A 26,605-nucleotide genomic window follows, 5' to 3' on the forward strand; every position below is an offset into this window, starting at 1 on the left:
CTGGTCAATATTCAGTGTCTGTGGAATCAATGAATTGTCACCTTATGGTCCCTACTGGACCCATGGGCAAAATTTCATAATAAAATGGCCCACTTATCTGAATCAGAGATGCAGATTCAGACCTGAAACCAAATTACCCTCCCTCGAAAACAGACTAGAGAAGCACGGCCCCACAGAACTTACAATGATGGTGGCCATGGTTTCTACCTACACTGTCCAATATGGGGGCTGCCTGTTATACTGGTTGTTAAGCACTTGAAATGTGGCTAGAGTGGCAGAGGAGTCGAATTTTTAATTTTATTTCATTTTAATTATTACATTTAAACAGACACGTGGCTGGTGGCTCCTATACAGGACAGCATAGGATCAGATGTTTTGAGCAAAATCAAGCCCTGGACACTAACCTCCTTATTCAGGTCACTCCTGTGCCAACTGTCCTCAGCACCAAACACATATAAAACACAACTGATTCTCATGGAGCTGACACAGGTAGCTTTCAAGTGGCATGAGAGGAGCCTGGCGCAGAGAAGCTGGAAAAACATATGTATGAAAGGGATAACGAGGCACCATTTTGCCAAGAAGAAACTGTGGTACATTATGGGCCTCTATCTCTGATGAAACCCACTAAAGGGCAGGTTCATCCCTTGGTGACCAGACTTCACTGAAAATTTAAGACCCAATCAAATCACTCAGAATTGAGATTTTTGATAGCTTCTGTGCTTCACTTTGAGAATCCCGCTGCTTTTCACCTCAGTCAGCCCAACAAACGAGGTTGAGGGTTCCAGTATCATCCCTAGTAGCACTGAGCTCTAAGTAAGGGACAAATGGAACAGTGTGAATTCTGATTTTCACTTTTACAAAAGTGCACATGTCCCCTTCCTGCCTAAGCCACTGGGTAGGAGGGGCCTACACCCTTTCTCCGACTTATAATTTATTAGTTAAATGAGCATTTTCTCCATGAGAATGAAACTGATCAAGTGCTACTTAAAAATCTTCCATGGCACCAAAACTGCATGGAAGAGGAATAGCCTTATGGCCCTCAACATCATAACACAAGTTTTCTAACGAGAACATTCTATTTGGTGGTAAAGCCTATTTGTCTACTGCCTTGCCATTTATGAGGCACAAGAGCTCTGGGGCCCAAGAGGTCAAAGTTCATATTTCACCCCCATCACTTCCTAGCACTGCATCTTCAAAAAAGTTACTTGGGACGCCTGGGTGGCTCAGTTGGTTAAGCGGCTGCCCTCGGCTCAGGTCATGATCCCAGCGTCCGGGGATCGAGTCCCACATCGGGCTCCTTGCTCTGCAGGGAGCCTGCTTCTCCCTCTGCCACTCTGTCTGCCTGTGCGCACTCTCTCTCTCTCTCTCTGACAAGTAAATAAATAAAATCTTTAAAAAAAAAAAAAAAGTTACTTAACTTCTCCGAGTGTTGGTTACCCATCTGCAGAAAAGGAATGTGTGAACCCATATACCTCGCTGGGTTTCTGTGAGAATAAAATGACATAAGAAGCCCCACAAAGATGAATGTTAATTTGTAATAAACCAAACAGAAGTGACCCAAATGTTCTCTAACAAGTGAATGGATAAACAAACTGTGTTATATCCACACAAGAGAATGCTATCAGTCATAAAATAAGAATGAACTACTATAGACAAAACAATACAGATGGGGCATCTGGGTGGGTCAGTCAGTTAAACAACTGCTTTCAGCTTAGGTCATGATCCTGGGGTCCTGGGATTGAGCCACGCATCGGGATCCCTGCTCTGCGAGGAGTCTGCTTTCCCTTCTCCCTCTGCCCCTCCTCCCCACTTGTGTGTGCGTTCTCTCTCTCTCTCTCAAATAAATAAATAAATAATCTTTAAAAATTAAAAAAAACACAAATGAGGGGTGCCTGGGTGGCTCAGTGGGTTAAAGCCTCTGCCTTTGGCTCAGGTCATGATCTCAGGGTCCTGGATCGAGCCCCGCATCAGGCTCTCTGATCAGCAGGGAGCCTGCTTCTTCCCTTTTCTCTCTCTGCCTGCCTTTCTGCCTACTTGTGATCTGCCTATCAAACAAATAAATAAAATCTTATAAAAAAAAAACCCACAATGAATTTCAAAATAAGTAAGCCAAGTAGAAAAAGACACACCAGGGCGCCCGGGTGGCTCAGTGGGTTGGGCTGCGGCCTTCGGCTCAGGTCATGGTCTCAGGGTCCTGGGACCGATTCCCACATCAGGCTCTCTGCTCAGCAGGGAGCCTGCTTCCCTCTCTCTCTCTGCCTGCCTTTCTGTCTACTTGTGATCTCTGTATGTCAAATAAATAAATAAAATCTTAAAAAAAAAAAAGAAAAAAGAAAAAGACACACCAAAAAGAGTATGTACAACATGAGTCCACTTACAGAAAATCCTAGAAAATAAAATCAGCGATGGAAAGTGTATCATTGGTTGTCTGGGGAAAGAGGGATGCAAAAAAAAGGAGGGATTACAAAGGAGCATGAAGAAACTCTGTGGGGGACGGAAATGTTTTGCATCTTGATGAGGTCATAGTTTCCTGGGTTTGAACATTTTAAATACATGCAGTGTAATATGCTTAAATTATATTTCGATAAAGTTGAAAAAGTTGGGAAGACATAATGAGCCATCACAAGACTGAGCACATAGTAGGTTCTCAACCAGTGCTGGCTCCATTCTGGAGCAATTGCAAGTGATCCCATTAGAACTTCTGGAAAAGAATTTGATGGGCTGCCAGGGAAGCGAGTCAGCCTATGTGTCACTTACTTTGGTTTACTCAAACCCAGTTACTTAGGACACGCTCTTCTCAGCTAAAAAGTGTGAACAAGAAAGATGCACAGAAAGATGAGCAAGGCTTGATCTTTGCCCTCGAGGAAACACAAATCTGTTTAATGTATGATGTAATAAAATTGTCGTGAGGATGGTATTGACAAACGGGAGGCACGCAGAAGAGAGTAATGGCAATGGGATGGATGTCGGGAAAGAACGGTTTCCGGTGGGTGGGACTCTGGCAAGCACTGAGGGGTGGGGCGGGCCCTGTGTAGGAGTGGAAGCTGGGTTGAGGGTGGGGGACACAGCCCCCTCCTCCAAGGCAGGAGTAGGGGAGGGTCCACAAAGGGCAAGGCTGAGCTGGGGAAAGCCCTGAGCACCAGGAGGGCTCTCCAGGGCGCCAAGGGAACTTGAGCTGAAGGATTCAGCAGGATCAGATTTGTGTTTTACACAAATCTAGAGGGCCATCTGGCAATTTATCAAGAGTCCTGACATTCATATCTTTCAACTCAGTAATTCCTGAGGAAATAATCAAAAATGCACACAAAGATTTATGGACAGCGCTGCTTATCACAGCATTATTTATAATAGCCCAAAGCCCGAAATAACTTAAATGTCCAATAAAAGAAGACTGTTAAATAAATTATGGTATGCTGAGTGATTAAATCATATATAGCCATTAAATCATATTTTGAGAACATATGGAATGACAGGGTACTGCCTCACTGCACAATGTTAAGCTGCAAAAAAGCAGGGCACAAAAATACACATTAAGTATTCATTCAACAAATATTTTTTGATTATCCACTATGTGCCAGGCACTGTTCTAACTATTGAGGGTACAGCAGAGGGTAAAACAGACACAACCTTGAACTTGTTAGAGGGATTCTACCATCTAATGAAAGAAGGTAGACCACAAATATGGCAACAAAGAACAGTAAGTGGAGTATACAGCATGTTAGATGATAGGAAGTGTCATGGAGAAAATCAAGAGTGCAAAGGGATGGAGAGTCAGGGGGTAAGTAGAAATTTTAAATAGGTGGTCAAGGAAGGTTTTGTTTCAAAGAAAAGAGGGAGTTAAGGGTTTGAGCCAAGGGTGTATCTGGGAGGACTCCCAGGCAGAGGGACAAGTAGTGCAAAGGCCCTGAGGAGGCCTGGAGGGTTCAAGAAACAAGAAGGCTGGAATGGCAGAACACAGAGGACAAACATCCGGGGCATGGGGTTGGAGAACAGGAAGGGGAGCCTACAGCAGGGCAAGTGGAAGACTGACATGATCTCCAGGGGACAAGGGTAGAAGAAAGAGATCAGTTGGGATTTGTCCGACATTTTCCTAACTTTTTTATAATAGAGGTATGTTCATTTCATAATCAGAAAACAAAAGGTAATTCAATCAAAGAAAGCACAGCGCAGCAAGGCAGCAAACAAATCAGGAGGTGAGGGAGATAACTCCGGTGTCAGTGACAGAGAAATGCGTACACAGAGGAGGGCACAGCTTCATGAAGGTCTCTGTGAGTAAAACATACTCTTCTTAATAATAAAGGATGCAAAAAATATATATGTGTGAAAAAAAGAATCCCCCCATATTCTCAGCTTCCTAACAATCAATACATAACGTGTGGTCCTATTTCCTTACATCCTCTTCTCCTACACATGCTTTGGTTTTCTCCTTCGTCATTCTATAAGGCCTGAACCGCTGCAGGCACTCAAATGTTCACCAGACAAATAATGGGTGACCAAATGCTCCCAACGATTTTGTGTACAGATTTGCTTCTGTTACATCAGCTACGTTACAGGCCTTTTCAGAAGCAGTTTCAACAGGCTTGGGTGACACAATGGAAATTGTGGGTAAGGACAAGGCATGGTCACCGATGACTAAGGTGCCAAGTTTGTTTGAGAGGATGGTGGTGACATGATTTACCCAGGGCACTGGCAAGAAGCCCATCTGATGAGAAAGACGCAGGGCTCAGTGTGTGTGACCCACAGGGGTAGAAAGAAAGTCCCTGCGGAGACCCCCAGTCGGCCATGTCTCTCAGGGCTCAAGAGGCGGCGGGAGGCTAGGCGCAGAGGTGGTTGTGGCAGGAACAGGAGCAGACGAAACACTAGCTGCTCCACTATGTGCCTGTGCTGTGCTAAGAGCTTCTCAGGCCCGTCCTCCTCTGGTCTCCACAGCAGCCCTGCGAGGCGGGTATTCATGTTCTCATCTGACCAAAGCCCAGACACTCCACAGCAGAGCCAGACTCAAACCCCCAAATATGAGGGCTTTTCCCACGAATTCTCTTCTCTGCTAATAGAAGCTTGAAATATGCCCAGCAGCCCAGGGAGAAAGTGGCAAGATGTTTGAGTTAGTTAGCACTCCTGTTTGTGTGCAACTTTTAGGAACTGCCTCCTACACCAAAAGAATGATCTTTCCTCTTCTGAAGACACATTTTATTTTAAGGTTTTATTTATTTGAGAGGAGAGAGAGAGAGAGCACAAGCAGGGGGAGTGGGAGAGGGAGAAGCAGCCTTCCTGCCCAACAAGGAGTCTCACACGGGACTCGATCCCAGGACGCTGGGATCATGACGTGAGCCGAACGCAGATGCTTACAATTACTTAAAATTATAGTTTGTTGAGGTTTTTTGTTGTTTTGTTTTTTTCATGAGTGCGAGTCTTCTCTCGCACTAGGTAAGAGGCTTCAGGAAACCAGGACAGACTGCACGATCCCCCCACAGCATCAGCCCAACATCGTGCCACAGTTGTGCTCATCAAATGCTCTGGTTGAAAACACTATCGCTTGCCAGTCACCCCAGGGCCACTGTGACACTGTTAGTGGGGTGACCCAGACACCCTGCAGCTCGGACAAGGCGAAGCCAAGCCTGGATGAACAAGCACTCTTGAAAGATGCCAGACAACAGGCAGGTAAATTTGGGTGGACAAGCACATTAACAGGGGATAAGGTAAATTTTCCTTTTGCACACAGCTGGCTACCATACAGAGTCTGCAAACAAGTTGGCCTGTGGGCTAAACGCGGCCCTCCTGCAATGTCTGTATGAGTTGACTCACACCTGCTTTTAACTTGTTACAATATAAATTAGTTACTATCTTTTAAAAAGTGAAAAGTTCCACATAAAAATCTGGATTTCTGTAAGCAGTACCTTTTCAAAGGCCCAATTTTCCAGTTCCCCATAGCTGCCCCCCAACCCCGCTCATCTCCTCCACCCCACCATCCCTGTGCCAGGGTGGGAGGGGACCTCTGGCATGGGGCTGGGTCTGAGCTCTCCAGCCACTGGGAGCTAGGGCCGCCTGTACTCACCAGCACTCAAGGTCGTGAACTCCAGGAAGCGGTATTCGTAGGACACATCTATCTTGGTTTCCACCTGAGGCCTCTTCAAAGTCGAGTAGATATTTCCAGGCCGTTTGTCATCCCGTTTCTCTAACTTGTTCAATCCGCAACCCATTTCAGCAGCTGCCAGCAGAAACCAAAAAAAGGACAAGGAGAGTGATTTTTTTTTCCCCCCTGAGATTTTGTTTTTAAACACCACAGTATAAAAGACCCCATATTTCCCTGAAGACTACATGGAGGACCTCAGCCTCTATGGAACCCAGAGTATAATTCAGCGTCTGACCCCAGCACAGAGGAGCTGCACTCAGGGCCCAGGCTGGCTTCTCCTTCTGGGAGGACAGGACACCCTTACCAGCCGTCCAGCACTTCTATAATGACACCAAAACCATACGTGCTTTCTATCTTTTTTCCCCTAGCTGGGGAAAATAATACCACAGAGCGCCTCAGTTCCAGTCTAATCTGTACACATGATTAAAAAATGAGATCTTAAAAGCAATATGGTACATTATAGTGTCAGCCCATCTGAAAAGAAAAAACAAAACAAGAGACGTGTCACTTTTGCTGTGGTTGCTAAGAGAGAATAATAAGTTGTTGGCACAATTTCCAAACTCCGACAGTAATTATTTAGACAGGAATTTATATTCATAAAACATCTCTAAAAGTAGACGGTGGTATTTTTATGGGCCTCGTCTAAAAGTCCCCCTTTTATTCTTTTTAGACCAAACCACAGGAAATAATAGTATGCTTCCATGCTCTTAGAGAGTCATTTTAGACCAAAATGAAGACTGGCTTGCACACTAATAGCAGGGCCAGAGAAATTGGAAGCAGAAATCCACGTGTATTAGAGCGAAGATCTGTGGCGACGTTTTGAAAGAAAAATGGAGAAATGTTAGGATAATGTGCATGTTAGGGTGGGCTCAGCTCCCAGCCTTTCGAGAGATTAAAAACAAGGAGGGTTCTCTGTTTATTTAGGCAGATTGACATCCATGAAACGACTTTTTATCCACTCCCCAGACTTCAGCAGAAGATATTTTCCTTTTGTGCACAGAGCATGACCAGTACTTCCCCCCTTCTCTGGGGTACCAGAGCTGCCATCAGAACATATTTCACAAAAATATGAACTGGCCAAGAATATCACAAACAGAAACGTGGTGACTGTTTCCTTTTAGAGATAAGAATTTCCTTTTGCTTAATCCATTCACAAGGTACCTAGCTTCCTAGGGCAAACTGGCAAGTTCCAGAAAAACAAAACGAACCTCAGAAAAGCAATGAGTGTGTAGGGGGAAGGGAGCAGTGGAAGAGAGTGGTATCGTGACAACCAGGCTATACTTTTCAGTAATTAAAAAAAGTCTGGAAGGATGGATGAGAACAGGAAGGCTTACTTATGCCTTAATAAGGGAACATTAGTGTCCAAAGGGCCAGGGCAGACGTGATTTATGTGCAATCTGCATGAACTGATTACTTGTAAAATACTCTGTAGTTCTGCAGATAGAACAGCTGATATATACAGAGGCTGCATATTTAACTACTAAAAAGCAAGCCAAGTGGCATCTGCAGAAGAGAAGTGGACAGGAAGGCTCCTGTGTACTGGGGAACAGGTGACCTAGCAAGACGAACACTGTTACCACCCGAACAGAACTGGAAATAACCCAGAGGCTCACCAAGTAAGTCACTTACACACCTACCTCTCTAAGAGAGACTGAGTGTTTGGGGCCCTCAAAAAAAGAAACATCTCCCTCAAAAGTGCTCCCATTCTTGTTATCCTATTAGGTCAATTCTAGCATTAGAGATTCATTTCTTTGAAATCAGAATCACTGCCCCTCAGGATCTCCTTTGAAACCACAGATATCTCTATGGGAAGGGCAACAAACTAAGCTTATGGTAACCACTAACATTTTAGTATAATTTATTATTTTCTATAAAGGACAGGTTCCCTGACAATCAAGAAAAAAGAGGAGAGGATTACCAGGATGAGCAAAAAGACTCGAAAAAGTTAAGGAGGTAGAAGGAGGTGGGGGATGGTGTTCCAAGAAGCATCAGAAAAATTCTCCCGATTTTCAACTTGGAGTTTAAGGTTTCAGTCAGATTGTCCCAAACTTGAGATCTCTGCCCAGGTTCACCCCGAAGGGCACTGTGCTTGTCTCACAGGGCACGACAAGGTTCTGGGTAAATAATGCATGTGATCTGACACAGAAAAGATAAACAGTTCCAGCTTGCAGCAAAACAGCAGTGTGGGTGAATCCTCAAGGTCTCAAACTTAGGGATTCGTTTCTTTGGAATACATGCAACACTGGTTAAGCAACTGCTTTTATAACATGACTCTCTCTGGGAAGGCTGACATATGAAGCAATTGCAAGTCAATAAAACCTTAGTGTGAATTAGTTCTTCCTACTCTTTTGTGGTGAGGGTCCCACTTTATTCACTCCCGGCACACCTGTGTTCCTTCTAGTTCCTTCCTGTGTTCTTCTACCAACCCCCTCCACTGTCAAAATAGTAAAGATTTTCATATCCTAAAAATAGCTATCACAGTCCCAACTATGCTCAAACAAGAAAGATCTAGCTTACAAAAGTGGGAAAAATAAGACAGAAGAGCGCCTAACATTACTGTTTACTATGTGAGGTTCCCATGCTCATGCTAGAATCCCACAAGGAGCTTGGGGCAAGGGATGGGTATGGGCCTCTGAGAGCAGTGAAAGGTGGGAGGTAGAGGGAAGAGTAGAGGGCACGGCATTCAGGGAGCATCTACCTCAGTGGAAACACATCTCCCTCAGGAGTTAAGGTCTCTAGTAGGGCAGAAGGTAAATGGTAAGGATAATGGTTTTTAAATATGGCCCCCAAATCCTTTGACACTCCTGCCATTGAAAGGTGGGGTCTACATCACCAGCTCGAATCTGGGCACCATGGTTGCCTGACCAATACAATACAGCGGAATAACAGTGCCAGCTTCTGGACCTGTGCCTCAAGAAACTGGAGGCACCTACTTCTTGATCCTTGGGATGCCTGTTCTTGGTTCCCAGCCACCATGCCAAGAGGAAGCCCAAGCAGCCCTAAAGGGAGGCCCATGTGGAGAGGAACCTATAGCCAGCACCAACTTGCCAGCCATCTTGCTGATGAGCCATCTTGGAAACTGAGCCTTTGCCTCAGTCAAGACACTGACACCATGTAAGGCAGAGACAAGCTGTTTTCACCAAACCCTGCCAAAACTGCAGATCCCTGAGCAAAATACACCAAGCCTTTAAGTTTTAGGGTGATTCATCATTCAATAGGTAACTTATTCACCAAGTTTGTTCAAAATGGCCATGGCCCGCTGCCTCCTCAGGAGAACACCAGTTGAGATTGCCTACATTTAGGGGCCTGGTTTAGCCATCCAGCCTCCGAAGGACACTTTGGTTGTTCCAGTTGATTATGAATAAAGTGTCTATAAACACTCACAGAGGCTTTTATGAGGACATAAGTTTCATTTCTCTAGGGTAACACCTAGGAGTAGGATTGCTGGGTTGGTGGTAAGTGCAGGGGTCCTGTTAATGAATAAGGCTTCTCTTTCCACATTCACGGTGGCCAGATGCTGACCGCAGGAGAGGCATGGCGGAAGGTGAGACCCTTCGAAAGACTGACTGATTAGCCCCTCTACCTCCTGCTCACTCTAGACCATCAGCTCCCTGGGTGGAATCATGAGAACCCTGCTATTCCTTGCTTATTCTGATTTCCTTGTCTGTTTCTGTAAAGGGCACATGCTAAAAATCACTTGTGTGTGATGAGATTCTCCCGTTACTCCAACTCCCACAGCTCTGACCTTCCATATTCCTACAGTCACCCCACATTGATACCTAATGTAAATCAAGTTACTCATTTGATGTGTGAGTGGATCGCTGGATTAGCTTTGATTACCTGTTTGACAGTCATATGGCAGGCTTTTCTGTTTCTACCTCTGTCATCCCAGAATACATCCCTGCACCCATGTGTATGGGTCTCTCTAACATAGAGGGACAAAGAAAAATCTTCCAAGAATTCTTCAAACGTAAAGCAAAAAGAGGAGGTCTTTCCCCTTTCCTGTGGCGAGACAGTAGGGAGAGAGCCAAAATAAACGTACAGTTCTCTAGCAGAAATCGGCTAAAAGTAATGAGGAACTGGATGCTGATTATGGAGGAAAATAAGGTAATCACGGGAGGTTGAGACCCTGGCTGCAAGGAAACGACATGAGAGATTGCAAATGACCAGAAAGCAGAGGGCCCTCAGATGGTGATGTTCTGGAAAATCAGTTCTCCAAATCAAACCCATCGTGAGGTGTATCTTTGCTACATGGCCGCACTTCATGCAGAAACTGTGAGCTCCACACTAGAGGGAACGTCTCCAAATTCATGCATACATGCATGCATTCATTCAGCCCACATTCACTAAGGTCTGCTTTAAATCAGGCCCCCGATTAGGAAAGATAAAAATGGGAAGACCAGGCCCTGCTCTCAAGGAGATTGGAGGTGAAAGGAGGAGAAAGACAGTGAACAGATGCATGCGGTGCCGTGGGGCGGGCTGTTCTGGAAGTCTGGACAGCACCCGAGATGTTCAGAGAAAATCCCCAGATTTGAAATAGACAGGAATATGAAATAGACAGCACGTTGCCACAGACCTGGTTCCAGAAGAAGCTAATCAGCAATGCGACATGATGCCCTGTGTCACTGTCAATTTTTAAATCCTTACATTTTAATTTTAAGTATTTCTGATTTGTTTCTGAAATGCTTCCCAAGATGCTCGTAAGACACTGGAAAACCATTCGAAAAAGGATCACCTCCTTAAAAGATTATTTTTCAGCTAGCGTTTCTAAAACTGCAGTTTAAAGGTTCATTTTTACTCTCAACTATCATACGTGCATTTAAATAATGGGAGTAATAAATGTAGTTATATTTCCAAATACAAAATTAGTTTCATTAAGAGTGAGTCCTCATTTACCACACTTGCTACTAATCCATGGCAGACTGTAAAGCTAATTTTAACAATTGCCAACAGCTCATGACAAGCAACCAGAGATGGGGCAATTATAGGCAATGATGCCGGATCAGCTGGCAAACTCATTTTTTATTTCTTCATTCAAATCCTGTGTTTGAAGCCTCGAGCGTGTTTATTACATCACTCAGTCACCCAAAGTAAGAACTGATGATCCAGATGAAGACGTTTTTGCATGATAGGAACATCTCTCTCAACCCAGAAATGTAAATGAAAGCTTGAGAATTCAAATGGTATCAAATCTTGATATCCTACAAACATAGTCTAAGACAGAAACCCGAGGATAACTACAATTTACCCACTGATGGACTGGGCAAAGTAGGCGAAGGGGATTAAGAGATACACACTCCCAGTTATAAAATAAGAAAGGCAAAGAGATGAAAAGTACAGTCCAGAGTATAGGCAGTAATGTTGTAATAACATTGCATGGTGACACTACACTTATTGTGGTGAGCACTGAGTCATGCCTAGAACTGTCTAATCACTGTGTTGTACCAGAAACTAATATAACATTGTACAACAACTATAGTTCAATAAGAAAAATTTACCTGTTTTTTTTTAAAGATTTTTTAAATTTGTTTGACAAAGACACAGCTAGAGAAGGAACACAAGTAGAGGGAGTGGGAGAGCTTCCTGCCAAGCAGGGAGCCCGACGTGGGGCTCAATCCCAGGACCGTGGGATTATGACCTGAGCCGAAGGCAGACGCTTAACCCAGTGAGCCACCCAGGCACCCTGAAAAATTTTCCAGTTTAAAGTATTCCTGAATCAATGCCAAGGATAAAGAACAATCTATATGAAACAGTATTATCTGTATGGTGCTACTTTTTCTAAGTGAGTGCATATATATACACACACATATATTATTATATATTACATATGCATTTTATGTGTGTGCATATATATGTATGTGTATACATATATATATACGTGTATGTGTATATACATATACATACACATACGTTCTCTTTGTATCTGGCAAGACATAGACCACAGTGTTCCCAGAAATTTCCTCCAGGTCATGAGATTATGGGTGACACTCTCTTCATGGTTTTCTCAAGTTTTCTGTGCTGCACATACATTATTCCTTCATTGAAAACAATAAGAGGTAATATAGCCAGCCCCTAAGACGACCCTCAGTAATCCTCGCAGCATTCACAGGTGGTCCCCACCCACAGTGACTAGGGCTGACCTGTGGGGCCAGGAGGGCACTGCAGAAATGATGAGTGTGATTTCCAAGGCTGGATTACAGCAGCATTGTGCGTTCTACATTACTGTCTCCTGGATCCCTCACTCTGGGGACAGCCAGCTGCCACAGTATGAAGAGTCTATTAACCCTGTAGAGAAATCCCAGGACACGGAACTGAGGCCTCCACCCAACAGCCAACACTGCTGGTTAGCTCAACACCCATATGAAACCAGATCCATCATCTGCAGAATGGCCTCCAGCTCAGCCAGCATCTTGACCACAACCTCTTGAGGCACCCCAGGTCAGAACCACCCAGCTAAGCTGCTTCTGGATTTCTAACCCACAGAAACTCTGTGAGATAATAAATGTTTACTGTCATTCCTGGCTGCTAAGATCCAGAGTAATTTGTTATACAGCAAAAGATAAGGAATACAAGGGGTATTTACATTTCCAAAGGAAAACACTTGCTTACTATCCCCTCCTCCCACATCTCAGTCGGGGTCTGATCCAGACCACCTCTCTGCCTTCCCACAGTCCCCATGACAAACACCCTTAATCAAACACAGCTCCCTTTCAGAAGAATCTGCTGCTCAAAGTGTGGTTCTCAGACCAGCAGCACCGGAATTCCTGGGAGCCTGTGAGAAATCCAGAATCCCAGGCCCTCCCGAGCCTGCTGAACCAGAAACTACATTTTAATGACAAGTGATTCACTATAGTTTGAGCAGCGGTGAAGTATGAGAAACCCTGGGCCGTCCGTAGCACTGGTCCTCAACCTTGGTTGCATATTGGAATCATCTGGAGAGCTACTTAAAGATCCTGATGCCCAGGCATTTGGGGGTAGGGCCTGATCACCAGAATTTTTGAAAACCCCAGGTAAGTCTAACTGACAGCCAGGGTTGCAAAGCAATAATTTAGGAGCAAGCTCAGCTTTCCCCACTCTGAACTCTGTATAGTCTCAGATCCTTCTTAAATCCCCAGTCTAGAACATGGCCCTACTGACCCCCTTGATACCCCACCCCATCTCTTGAACTTCTTTGTACCTCAGATGCCCTCTTCCCACCTCCCTGCTGTCCTTCCAAACACAGGTGTTAGGGTCCGTGATCAAAGGAACAAGACTGATGCAAAGCCACAAGCAAAGCTTTATTTCCCGCCAGCATCAGAAACCAAACCGACCGGTAGGGGCCGTCTCTTACAAAGAGGCAGTTAGGGTCCGTGATCAAAGGAACAAGAGGCAAGGACAACGACAACGCCGACAAGGTCGCTTCCAACGAGGCTGCTCCGGAGGAGGCCACTCTCGAGGAGGAAGAGGCAACAACAACGAGGACAACAACCCCGACGACACAGACTCTGCTCCCTATGATGCCACTCGGACGAGGCCGCTCCCCGGACAGAGCTGCTCGGGACAAGGTCGCTCCCCAGAAGGACGCCGCTCTGGCGGAGGCCGCTCCAACGAGGCCGCTGGCATCGGGGCCGCGGCTTGGGGCAGCTCGGGGCGGCGAGGCTGTTCCCGACAAAGGCCGCTAGGCTGCTGGCGGCGGGGCGGCGGCTCCTGGCAGCGAGGCTGTTGGCCGCGGGGCAGCGTCGGGGCCATGGCTCCGGGCGGTGGGGCCGCGGCTCCGGGCGGCGGGGCTGCCCCGCCGGCAGCGGCCTCGCTGGAGCAGTATCATTCCGGAGAGCGGCCCTGTCCAGGGAGCGACATCGTCGGTGAGCGGCCTCGACTCGTTCTCGTAGTCGTCCTCGTAGTCGTCATCGCCTCTTCGTGGTCGGGAGCAGCCTCGTCTGGGGAGCGGCCTCGTCCAGAGGGGCCTTGTCGGGGTGGTTGTCATCGTCTCTATATAAGAGACGGCCCCTACCAGTCGGTTTGATTTTCGATGCTTGGCGCAAAATAAAGCTTTGCTTGACTTTTGCTTTGCATCAGTCTCGTTCCTTTGATCACGGACCCTAACAACAGGTGCACCCCTAAATTTCTATCCCCACCCTCCTTCTCTCTCTTAAAATCATTCTCAGTATAGGGGCACCTGGGTGACTCAGTTGGTTGAGCGTCCGACTCGTGGTTTCAGATCAGGTCATGATCTCGGGGTCAGGAAATTGGGTCCCGAGTTAGGCTCTGTGCTGAGCACGGAGTCTGCTGGAGATTCTCTCCCTGCCTCACTGCTCCCCACCCCTCCATTCATGTTCTCATTCTCTCTCTCTAAAATAAATAAATGAAATCTTAAAACAAAATCATTTTCAGTATAAGCCACTTCACACATACAGATGAGGACAGAAAATGAGATATCTATGTACCCACCACCAAGATTTAACAAATGCTTACATTTTACTTTATTTGCTTCACATCTTTTATTTTTGAAGAAAAGAGACTTTTTAGATGCAGCCCCCGTGCCCTTCCTTTTTCCCCCCTTCTATCCTTGCTTTTATTCTTCCACAATCTACCTGTGACACCCACAAAAATACATGATAGAGGTTTGAGACGTTCTACTTCCTGGCGCCTTTAGCGTCAGGGCACCCCTGGGCTAAAAGCAAGACTTATAGTTCCACTTATTAAGTAGCTCAGTGTAAACAACATAATAATTATTTCTGTCCAAGCAACTTATTAGCCTTTTGGGGAAAAAAGGTGCATAAAAATTGAAAGAATAAACCTTTTTCTTTCATTCCTGAGTCACAAGCACTAGCGGGCTGTGTGCATCTCTTGGGCACCGCACAACTTCTCAAACCTTGGAATCACACTGGACACCACCACTTTCATTTCCTGTTCGTGGTTTCTTAGCAACCACCCAAAAGGCGCGGCACAGAAGTATGACGTCATCAAAAGGAAGGCGGAGCTGTCTAACGTTGGTACTGCGAACTACCCCAAGACGGCAGGCAATGTGTTGTCTAACCCATCAAGTACCACTGTTCCCCTCAGAAATGTAAAAAGGAAAAAACACCCTTCTGCTCCGTTCTCATGAGTTTGCTGTGGCGCCTTGGGGTGCCTTTGAAAAGGAGTTTGGGAACCTCCAATATGTGGTATTGTTGAGTATACTCAAGAAAGTTACATAAATACTATAGTTTCCCCCATAGCCCTCATATCTCCTCATGGGCCCTGCTTTACCGGCTCTGGGCAAAAACCTTCCAGTCTCCTTCCCAGTCTGGTGAACTCCAGGTGAATATGCCCCAAGGACCCTTTTCAGCATCTTCACCCAGAACTTTCCTGAAATTCATGATGCATATGCTCCAAAGAGAACTCAATGCCTGGCCCATCAAGGCCTGTTCTTCCTCCCATGTTCCTTGCTTCTGAGGGTAGTACCCCTGTCCTTGCAACATCCAGGCTCAAAACACCAGGCATCAGCCTGCTCCTGCCACTGTCGTCGCCACTAGAGCTGGCCTGGTGTTGGGTGCTCATGGAGGCCCTTATGTCCACCACTTCATTGTCCATGCCAGCCCACCCTCTTAGGACCTCAAAGGCCTTCCTGCATCTGGCTTCCCTTGGTCTCTTGCCCACTAATTCTTAGCACAAGCTAATTCCACATTAACCATTCTGTGCCACACAAGTGGCTCAAAGAGCATAAGAAACAGACACCACCCAGTTTGGAGTCCTTCACCTCAACTTCACCCCCAACCCACTTCCTCCCCGGTCTCTGGCTGTTCCTCTTCATGTACCCTGGTGTCAGGCTGTAGGAAGCCAGTGCTCCCTTTTGTACACACTGAGCACTCTCCAGACACCATTCCTTTACCCCCAGTGCAACCCCAACCTGACACTTTCCCTTCCATCTCAACCCTCTGTATTAGGGTTTCCAGAGAAACAGAACCAAGAGGATAGTGTTTGGGTAGATATCTATATAGAGAGAAGGCAGGGCAGACTTATTTTAAGAAACTGACTCATGTGACTGTGGGAGCTGGCAAGTCAGAAATCTGCAGCGCAAGCCAACAGGTCGGAGACCTAGAGAAGCGCTGATGTTACAGTCTTAAGTCCTAAGTCAGTCTGGAGGCAGGATTCCTTCTTCTTTGGGAGACCTCAGTGTTTTCTCTTAAGTCCTTCAACTGATTGGGTGAGGCCCACCCACATTATGGAGAGTAATCTGCTTTACTCGAAGTCTCTTGATTTAAATGGTAATCATGCTAAAAAAAGAAAAATAACCCACAGCAACACCTAGACCTGTCTCACCAAAAACTGAGTACCCTAGCCTAGTCAGGTTGAAACAAAATCACCCACCACACTCACCTTTATTAAGCACCTACTGCATGCAAAGCACTATTGTAAATGCTAAGGATACCAAAGTGATGCAAAAGACCAACAACAATAACAACAACAACAAAAAAGGAACAACCCTTCCCTGAAGGATCTTACCTTCAGGAACAGATAAACAGACAATACACAAATAAAAATAATACAGGAAATTCAATTTTAAAGAAATAAAGAAAAGGCAGGGAGGAGGGAGAACAAGCACAAGGGAAGACGAGGCAATACTTAAAAACAAGCTGATCAGGGAAGTCTCACCCAGAAGGTAATGTCAAAAAGAACACGGGATGAGGGGGATGGTGTACTGGTCAAGGTGGCAGCAAGTGCAAGTTTGCAGGACCTGCCTGGGGGAAAAAGGGAGTAGCTGCAGGGGGCACATAAAATCAGAGTGGCATGGTGAGGCAGGTTGTGTGGGCTGTGCAGATGGTGGTAAGGACTCTGGCTTTACTCTGAGATGGGAGCCCTAAGGGTTTCAAGCCAAGGGCAGACATGAACATTCTGGCCATGACTGACTGTGGAAATGGGGAGACCAAATAATAACGGGTTATGAGCAATGGGCAAGTTCTGGATATATTTTAAAAGTATATTTTCATGAAATTTATTGGTAGTTTGGCGTGAGAAAAAGAGGGCATCCAAGACACATCTAGGGTTTGTGACCTGAGCAACTGGAAGCCTAGAGTGGCCCCCTTCCAAGCTGGAAGGCTATGGGAGGAAGACGGGAGCTTATTTTAGATGTGTTAACTCCATTGGGTAGACATGTGGGGTGGGCAGTTGCAGAGACCAGTCCTGAGCTCCAGAGAGAGCTCTGGAGCTTTTGGTATTGCCTCACCTGCTCATGTGACAACTAACTTCCTAAAGGTAGCAATCATGTCTTCTTCATCTCCAACAGCAGCTATCCCAACGCCCCACCCCAATAGATGCACAATTATTTATTTATTTATTTATTTATTGAGAGAGGGAGTGTGCATGAGCAGTGGGAGGGGTAGAGAGAGAGGGAGAATCTGAAGCAGACTCCACACTGAGCATGAACTCTGATGTGGGGCTCGATCTCATGACCCTGAGATCATGACCTGAGTCAGAAGCCAGAGTCGGATGCTCAACTGACTGAGCCACCCAGACGCCCCTAGATCCACGATAAATACCTACTAAATCAACATCCTACAGGACTAGGACAGACATTTATTATCTGGTAAAGGATGGACATTCTGGAGTATCTGGGAAATCTACCTTCTTAAGAGCATAGCACAAGGGTTGGCTGCATGGGTTCTGGAGCCAGACTACCTAGGTTCAAATCCCCGTGTCTCTACTTTCTAACTGTGTGACCTCGAGGAAGCTGTTCAACCTCAGGTTTCCCAATTATAATATGGGGATACCCCCAAAATCCACTGGGAGGGTGAGGATTAAGTAAGTTAATACTGAACTGGGCTTAGAAGAGCTCTGATACATAGAATAAGTAGTATAAAGGTTAATATTATTAGAAATACTACCAGTATTAGGGCGCCTGGGTGGCTCAGTGGGTTGAGCCGCTGCCTTCGGCTCAGGTCATGATCTCAGAGTCCTGGGATCGAGTCCCGCATCGGGCTCTCGGCTCGGCAGGGAGCCTGCTTCCCACTCTCTCTCTCTGCCTCTGCCTGCCTCTGTCTACTGGGATCTCTCTCTGCCTCTGCCTGCCTCTGTCTACTGGGATCTCTCTCTGTCAAATAAATAATAAATAAAATCTTTGAAAAAAAAAAAAAGAAATACTACCAGTATTACTTGTTATCCACTTTAAAGACTTCTTTTGACCTGCCTATGGCCATAATTCTACCCGTCTGCAAACGGTGCTTATATGGGATCCCAAGACAGTGGAAAAAGGTCCAAAACCCTCTCTAAGTTACAGAAGTGTTTAAATGAACAATCTGATTTCTTGTGCTTTATATTTCCAAAATTTGGCAATACATGATTCAGTCACATTCCATTCGCCAGAGTTTGTGATTAACCAACTCTCTTCTTATTCAACTTTATGAATGAGGTCTATTACAATGATTTCTTCAAACGTGGGAATTTGGGAGCTATTCCATAAAACCTGAAGGGTTCCTCAGAAAGTAGTTCCTCGGGGTGAAATACAAAGTAGGAAATTTCAAAACACACACATACACACACACACACACACACACACACACACACACACAGTCATGTACACATGAATGGAAGCTGATAATCCTCTGCAAGAAATAAATGTTGACAGTCAAGGGGGCCTGACTATAGAACAACAAAATGGGACATTTTGAGAAAGTTGTCATTGAAAGAACAGCTGGCTTCCTGATTGAAAAAATGTGGAAACATCCAATACAGTTTCATAAAGTCACTTCACAGTTGGTCTGGGCACCTGGGTGGCTCAGGTGGTTAAGTGTCTGCCTTCGGCTCAGGTCATGATTCCACGGTCCTGGGATCGAGCCCTGCATAGGGCTCCCTGCTCGGCTGGAATCAGTTTCTCCCTTCCTTTCTGCCCCTCCCCCCCACTCATTTTTTTTTTCTCTCTCTCTCTCAAATAAATAAATAAAATCTTTAAAAAGAAAGAAGGAAAGGGTTGCTCAGTATCAGACGAGCTGGGCAAAACACAGCTGACATGGACTTTGCACCACTGGTTGGTGCTGGTGCCCCATAACACCTGAGGCCTGAAGTCCCTTCTCCTTTGAAGCACAGAAGAGGGGCAAGCCGGGGCAGCATACGACCCACCCCGCCTAGTCCTTTGCAACCAGGACATGGAAGCTGCTTGGCCCCCTCCTGCACTCCCCACACACAAGGGCAGTCAGACCCAAGAAAACTCCAAAGCAAAGCCCTCGATACCCCAAATAGTGTCTCCTCCATCTCTGTCTTGGCAGGTAGCCATCAGGCATAGAATGTGACCTGATTTTCTAGCTCTTTGGTTCTGGCCCCGCTGAGAGCCGATTCTTCTTCCTCAATTCAGCCCAGGTGGGGAGTAAGTCACACAAATGCATATTTAAAAGCTCAACCGAATTCTTATTTGGAGAGCAAGGAATTAACAGGGCTCAAGCAGTGGCCATCACTTGCCTGCTGTACCAATCTTTTCACAGAAACCATTCTGGTAAAATATGCAACGATAATAACGAAAGCCCCTTTGGGGGCCCAGGAGCAAAGGGAAACTTAAATTTATGTTAAAAACTGAATGTGAATGGGAGGAAAGATCACACACACACGCAAAACCTTTAAAAGGTAAACATAAAAGAAATGTCTGGCTAAATGTTTCCCTTTGTCAGTGAAAAAAGAGCCTAAGCCTTAGCCAAGTGTGTTGCCCATTCTTCGCTGAAGGAAAAGAGAGAGACACTTACTATAGGGCAAACAGGACTTTCAGCCATGATGAAAATACCCCACCTCTGCAGTATCCAAGGCCCGGGCCAATAACCACGTGTGGGTAATGGGACTAAGGAGCTGAAATTTTTATTTCTTTCATTTTAATTCATTTTACATTGAAATGTACATGGCCATGTGTAGGTGGTGGCCAAGGGGCGGGACTGCTCAGCTAGGACACTTAACAGCTGGCAACGTTTTTCTTTTCCTCCAATGAAACTAAAATCACAGCGAACCAATAGTGTTTTAAATTATCACCAAAATACTTGGTATCTCAATACAGGCCCTGGCTACCCCAAACTCAGAAAACTTAGACGGAAGAAAGTGATTCAGGGGTGTCATTTCTTGCCGTGCAGTTGTGCCTCTCCAGTTTTCGTGTCTGTCACCCCATGGCTTCATGTATTTGGAAATCTGTGCTTGTAGACGTAGTCTCATTTGCGAAACCAGAACGTCACGGTCTCTTCCCTATGTCTAGGAAACATGAAAAAGTGAACTTAAGGCAAATTACTTAACCTCGCTAAGCTTCAGTTTCCTCAAGGCTAAAGTGCAGATAAGAGCAGTACTCGCTTCTCCTGAGGATTAAATTCAAAGAATGCATGTAGAGTGCCTAACAGTGCCAGGCCAAGGGTAAACACTGGGAAAGTGGTAGCTATAATTATTATTTTGTTAATAACAATAGTGAAATCTGCAATAAAATAAGAACAGTGCTACTAAAACAGAAGAGGACAGTCGGCAGGTTTTCCTCGGCCGAAACACTTTGAACCTGTTTCCAAGGCTACGGTGAAATACCCGTGAAATACATCTTGGGGACATCTCGGCACTCACGGTCAACCCCCAGATGCGCAATCACCCAGTCAGGTACAACGAGTCACCAGAATCATCCAGCCGAGACTTACTGTGCCCCTACTCTGTGGCAGGCACTGTCCTAGGCTGTCAGATCACAACAGTTTCCAAACACAGTGCAAAGACTCGAGACTCTGTGCCACCTGTCATCTGACCCCACTGAGACACTTTGGCCAGATGCAAATATTTCATTCTAGGGTCCCACGCAATCTGGGAGGCTCCATTCCTGTTTCCTGAATTATCCAAGGCCAGGTTCAGCTGCTGGTCCACGGAACAGGACCAAAGGGTAAGGGGACCTGAGGGGACCTGGCCCGTTTTCTCAGCCAGGACCACGAGAGCACATCGACAGGTCATGTTTCTCACTGACAGGCTAAATCACTTTAACAGCAGAGCTGGTTTCTGAGCCTTCAAAAAACCAAATCTGATCTGCCTCACAAAGCAAACACAACCCACTTTCAGCAGCCAGCTGCGCAAGCCGGTGAAATCCAACGGGAATCTCCTCCACCAAGTTCACATCAACTAGACCAATACGTCAGAAATCCCCCAGGAGAAGCTAGCAGAAGTGTGGTGGAATTCTGTGGGTTTGGGAGTTATTTTTCCTTTATATAGAAAGTACTCAATCAATCTTCTTTCACAACCAAGGGTACATTCCCCTATGGAATTCCCTTCTCTGAAGATCTCAACAAGTAAAATATTTGTCTGATCATCTGTAATAATTTAAGTGCGAACTCACTTACTGGCAGAGTTAGAGATTTCTCACAACTCTTCCACCTATAAAAAAGCAACTTTGGACTTTGCTTTGGACTGTCTCAGGTATCCAATTGCTGTACCCCGCTAGCCCCGAAACACTGGTCAAGCCATGCCCTTGACTTTGGGACAGGAAAACAGAGTTGTCGTATCTGGAATCTCTTACTTGTATTCTTTGCTGGTAGGGCCACAAAAATAGTACAACCGTGTTGGGGAAAGACCCAGCAGCTTCTTACAAGGTTCACATATACCCCTTCTGTGACCTAATGATTCTATTTCTAGGCATTTACCCATGAGAAATGAGAACATATGTCCCTAGGAAGACTTGTACACAAATATTCATAGCAGCTTCATTTACAATACCTCCCCAACACTGGGACTAACTCACGTGTCCATCAATGGGAGGAATATATTAACAAACTGTGGTATGGACATGTCCTGGAATATAAAATTCAGCAATTAAAAAAAAAACCAAAATACTGATAGATACAACATGGATGAATCTCAAAAATATGGTGAATGGAAGAAGCTTTACATGATACTATAGAACACCATTTACAGGAATTCAAGAACAGACTAAACTAACAGTAAAAAATAATCAGCAGTCACTGCCACTGAAAGGAGGCAGGGACAGACTGGAAATGGGGATGAGGAACTTTCTGAGGTGGCGGTAATATTCCCTATCTTGATCGCAACTAGGGTTACACAGGTGTACACATCTATCAAAACATTATGCAAATATTACTCTGAAGATTTGTGCATTTTACTCTATGCATATGTATTTTACCTTAAGACAATCATGAACATATATTGAACTCTGAATAATAAAATGTGCACTGAAACATTAAGGAGTGACCTGTGTCAATGTCTATAATTTACTTTAAAGTGCATAAAACAATAAGTTGAGATTTACTCATGGATGGACTTAAGTTGGGACTTAAGATGGACAGAGGGATGAATAGATCGGCAGATGCGTAATAAAGCCAGTACTGCTAAATTACTCTCTAGATATGGGCATTTGAATGGTTACTGTTCTTGCAACTGTTTTTTTTTTTAAGTTTTTTATTATTATTATTTATTTGACAGAGAGAGACACAGCGAGAGAGGGAACACAAGCAGGGGGCAGTGGGAGAGGGAGAAGCAGGCTTCCCACTGAACAGGGAGCCTGGTGCAGGGCTTGATCCCAGGACCCCGGGATCATGACCCAAGCCGAAGGCAGATGCCTAATGACGGAGCCACCCAGGCGCCCCTATTCTTGCAACATTTTTATATTTTTAAAAATGAGATAGGTAGGGAAAGAGTCATAATACCCTCTCCTTGACCGCTCCCCCCAAGTTAGAAATTTGGCAAGACACCCACGCCCACCAAACCATGGACCCATAGTTTCAATTCTGCAGAAAAGTGAAGATTGGAAGAACACAAGTAGCTTTACAGGAACTCCCATCACTCATGCCAAAGATTTTCTGCCTGTTTCCCTACAGACAAAGCAATTATTTGAATGGAAGCCAAAAATTCCTGCTCAAGAGGGAGAAAAAGAACTCATTCCTAATTTGTTCTCTTTCAATTCCTGCACCAATCTATTAGCTAACTGCACAACACTCCACTTCCATTTGCCCGGCGTCCATTAAGCCAAAAGACTAAGAAAGAAAGACCAACCCAGGAACTTGATATATAGAGGATGAAGTCCCAGTTCTCAGGACCAGAAACCCTGCTGAAGGCAAAAGAGGATGCAGAGTCAGTCTGAGGTTAAAGTGATTTCATTGAGGTTAGCACACACGCACGCACCAAAGAGCCCCAAACAGTTTGTTGCTTAACCCTCTGTGGGGTTTGGTGACATCTGGGGTCACTTGAATTTCATTGGGAATTCAGCTGCTCGGAGGTACAAATTGGAATCCCGGCAGCCAGGGACACGTGGGGTGCATAGCGTGCCCTACCCACAGGCCCAGAGGTGGCTCACATTAAGCCCGCCTTCCTTCCTGGCAGGGCCTCACTTATCCTGAGATGACACACGATGGCAGGGGCTGGAAGACGCCTGGCCTGACTGTGCGCCCAGCATCTGAAAACAGCTGTACCAATTACAAGAAAGGACTGTTGCCTGAAACCCAGGGCAGGCACTCAAATTTGGCTTTTGTGCGAGACTTAAAATATACACATACATACATTTTGTTTAAGTCCCCCAACAAATTCACTGCCACCACCCAGTGTCCCCGGGGACCACCCACAACCACACGGGGCAGCTAAGCATGATCAAACCGGAGGCAGCAGGGAGCGCGCCTGGGTCTAGCACTTTTGGCTTCCACGTGGTTCTCGAAGCCAAGACCGCGATATCCTGGGTCAAGGGCACAGGCCCTGGTCCGGGGAGGCGGAGGAGTGTTGCGTGCCTGACAATCGGGTTTTCTGAAATGTACACCGCCACCACCCCGCCTTGGCCCAAGACCTACCCTGGCGTCCCTTGAGCCTGGGAAAGTGGGTTAGGACAAGTAAAGAAATCCCCTTACGGAAGGAGAGATGCCCTTTTCAGTGCCGGAGACTCCCCGCGCCCAGAGTCTCTTTGCCTCCGGTAGCTGTGGCGCTTCCTTAGGACGTGCGGTAGGTCTGCTCCCACCTATCCAGCACCCCTGCGCCACCGACAAACCCACCTCCCCGGACGCACGCAGAAGGGCAGCTAGAGCCATCTCCCAACTCACCATCCCACCCAGCCTCGCGCCATCCTGAACCTGCACTTCGTGTCCACCTCCTGTCTGATCTTTGCCAAGGACCCCCTGCAGTTGTGTCCCAGACCCACCTGTAGCCTCAAAGCTTCCCCTCTGCTTCTCTCTTTGACGCCGCGAGCCTGCAGAGCCCACGACCCCTGACAAACTGCTCTAGGTGCCTCTCCCCATAGCGTGCCAGGGACGATTTATTCCGCCCCCCACCCAAAAGTTGGCCAAGACCGCTGTGTGCTGTGGATCGGCGCCGACCCTATCCAACCCCCGCAGGGGGATGCGGTTGTGGGGGGCGGGGGCGGTGGCCCTCTGGCAACCGCGGCAACCTGCAAGGAGGCGCCACGCGGGGCTCCTCCAGTCCGCCGCGGTCCGGGTCCGCGGGGCCAGATGGCAGGGCCTGTGCCCGCCTACACCCCAAGTCCTGCCGCGCGCTCACCTACCGTTCGGAACTGGCTGAGGAAAAGGCGCTGGCGCGGGCTCCCCGAGACAGCGTGTTCCGTCCCGGGAGGAAAGTTTGTGCCATACAGCGCAGGCGGCGCGGGGAAGGCGTGGGCGCCAGTGGGTGGGGGCGGGAAGCGGCGGCGCGGCGCGCTCGGGTGTCCGTCCCTCCAGCGATCTGTGCGTCCGTCCCTCCGCGGAGCCCGCGGCCGCCGCGCTCCCGCTCGCTGCGCCCTGAGCCTGGCGCGCTCCGGCTCCAGCCCCGACGCGCCCCCGCCGCCGCCGCGCGTCCGCCGGCTACACTTCCTCTTCCTCTGAACTCATGTGCAAAATATGCTGCGCTGCATCTTCGGGGGAGCCGCCGGCCCCTGACAGCCACCTCGGGAGCAGCGAGCCCGCCCCGCGCCCCTGGGCGCCCTGCACCCCCTCGAAGCCCCGCGCCGCTTTCTCCACGCGGCGGGCCACCTGCGCGCCGCACGCGCCGCACCCCGCGGGCGACCTTCGCTGCCCCTCCGCGCACAGGTCGGAGGTTCAGTGATCCATCCTCTCGACCCCTCCTAACCACGGTTGTGTATGGCGGGAGGGCACGTAGGGCACCTAGCTGGGGTGCTGAATGGTGACTGCCACCAAGGGTGTGGGAGGATAATTGAGAGTGGACAATTCCTCCTCCCCATTCCACAGGTGTCCCCCACCCCATCTAAGTTATTTATTGAGTCAGTGACTAATGAGAGGGGTAATGCCACCGTCTCCTTGCCACGCCCCATTCCACCTACTTCAGGTGGCCAGAAGGTTTGAGATCCGGGGAACCATCTTGGACTGCAACTTAAGGTTGCCCAAGGGGACAATTACATAAATAAAGCACCAAGGCAGGGCTGACTTGGTAAAGTGAAAACATGAGACAGAGAGCCCATTAAAAAGTATTTTTTTCTCAGAACTTTTTAAACAAGACAAAATTACAATGTAAGGGTTAAAAGCAGGAATCCTAAAGCCAGTTGGGGTTGGCCTGGCCTCTATACTTACTCCCTGTGTGATCTGGGTAAGTGCTTTAACTGCTCTGGGCCTGTTCCCTCAATTGTTAAATAGCACTTCCTCCTGGGGTTTGCTTAGGAAGCACTCTATAACTTAGCTATTATCATCGTTATTATTAATATTATAAGAGGACCACAACAAGACAGCTGACATAATCTAATTAATTATCTACATCTTCTGGTTGGGCAAAGAGGGGGCCTTAGGCATTGGAGCCCAGAGAGTAGTGGGCTGGTTTTGGGCCCCAGGGGTTTTTTAATGAGGTCCTTCTGGTACTAATAACCACCCCCCAGGGGTTACAGAAGAGCTATTTTGTCTTCAGGAATTCCTGTTTCACACAGCCTCTCAGAGATTTTCTTCCTGATTTTCTTTTTCCAAGGCCATCCATTATGTGTTCCTCCCTCCTGCACCCAACACCATTCTTGTTTGTGTTTTGTTCCTTTCCCTTTCCAGCTTACCACTTGCCGGCATCACTCACCACCACCAGTAAAAGTCTCCCCAGCTCTCTCTCCTTGGCTTGCCCTCTGAGAGAAAATAATAAGACCAGGTGACAGCCCAGGTCCAGGCGCAAACAAAAGTGTATGGCTGGCACCACCCTGGTTTTGAACACTCACCTCTGAGGCCAAAAGGAGGAATGGATCTTTATGTCATTTATCTGCCAAGGCCCTGAGTTTTGCAAGTCAGGGCCCATCTGAAGTCTTTCTGATCCTTTCTAATCCTTACCTCACAGAGAAAAAAAGTAACTTTTATAGGTGTTAGCCAGAAATGCACAAGTAAACATGGAGTATTTAAATGAAGATAAAGAGAAAAGAGAGAAAATGCAGCATAACCTGGTTGTGGTTGGGGGAAGAGGTTGATTTCATTTAAGCAAATCATTTTCACTCTATAAATTTTTGCACATTTTTTAAACACCTGATCATTGGGGTCAATAAGTTATTCTGATTATTTTCATTTTCTTCCACTCAACATTTTCCTGAGTATTAACAATGTGTAAATGTCTTTTTTTCCC

The 26,605-nt window shown here is 46.7% G+C and overlaps 1 protein-coding gene across 1 annotated transcript in view; it reads right to left on the minus strand.

Annotated features, from left to right (window-relative positions):
- Positions 1-24,883, minus strand: part of RFTN1 (raftlin, lipid raft linker 1) — a 196,258-nt gene extending 171,375 nt beyond the window's left edge. The window contains exons 1-2 of the mRNA XM_080807866.1: positions 24,573-24,883; positions 6,053-6,205 (exon numbers count right to left, since the gene is read on the minus strand). Of these exons, the coding sequence (XP_080663992.1) occupies positions 6,053-6,197 (145 nt within the window). The 5' untranslated portion in view covers positions 6,198-6,205; positions 24,573-24,883. The remainder of the gene's footprint in view (positions 1-6,052; positions 6,206-24,572) is intronic.
- Positions 24,884-26,605: the final 1,722 nt, after the last annotated feature.

This window comes from Martes martes (assembly GCF_963455335.1).
Source record: "Martes martes genome assembly, chromosome: 1".
Lineage (NCBI taxonomy): Eukaryota > Metazoa > Chordata > Mammalia > Carnivora > Mustelidae > Martes > Martes martes.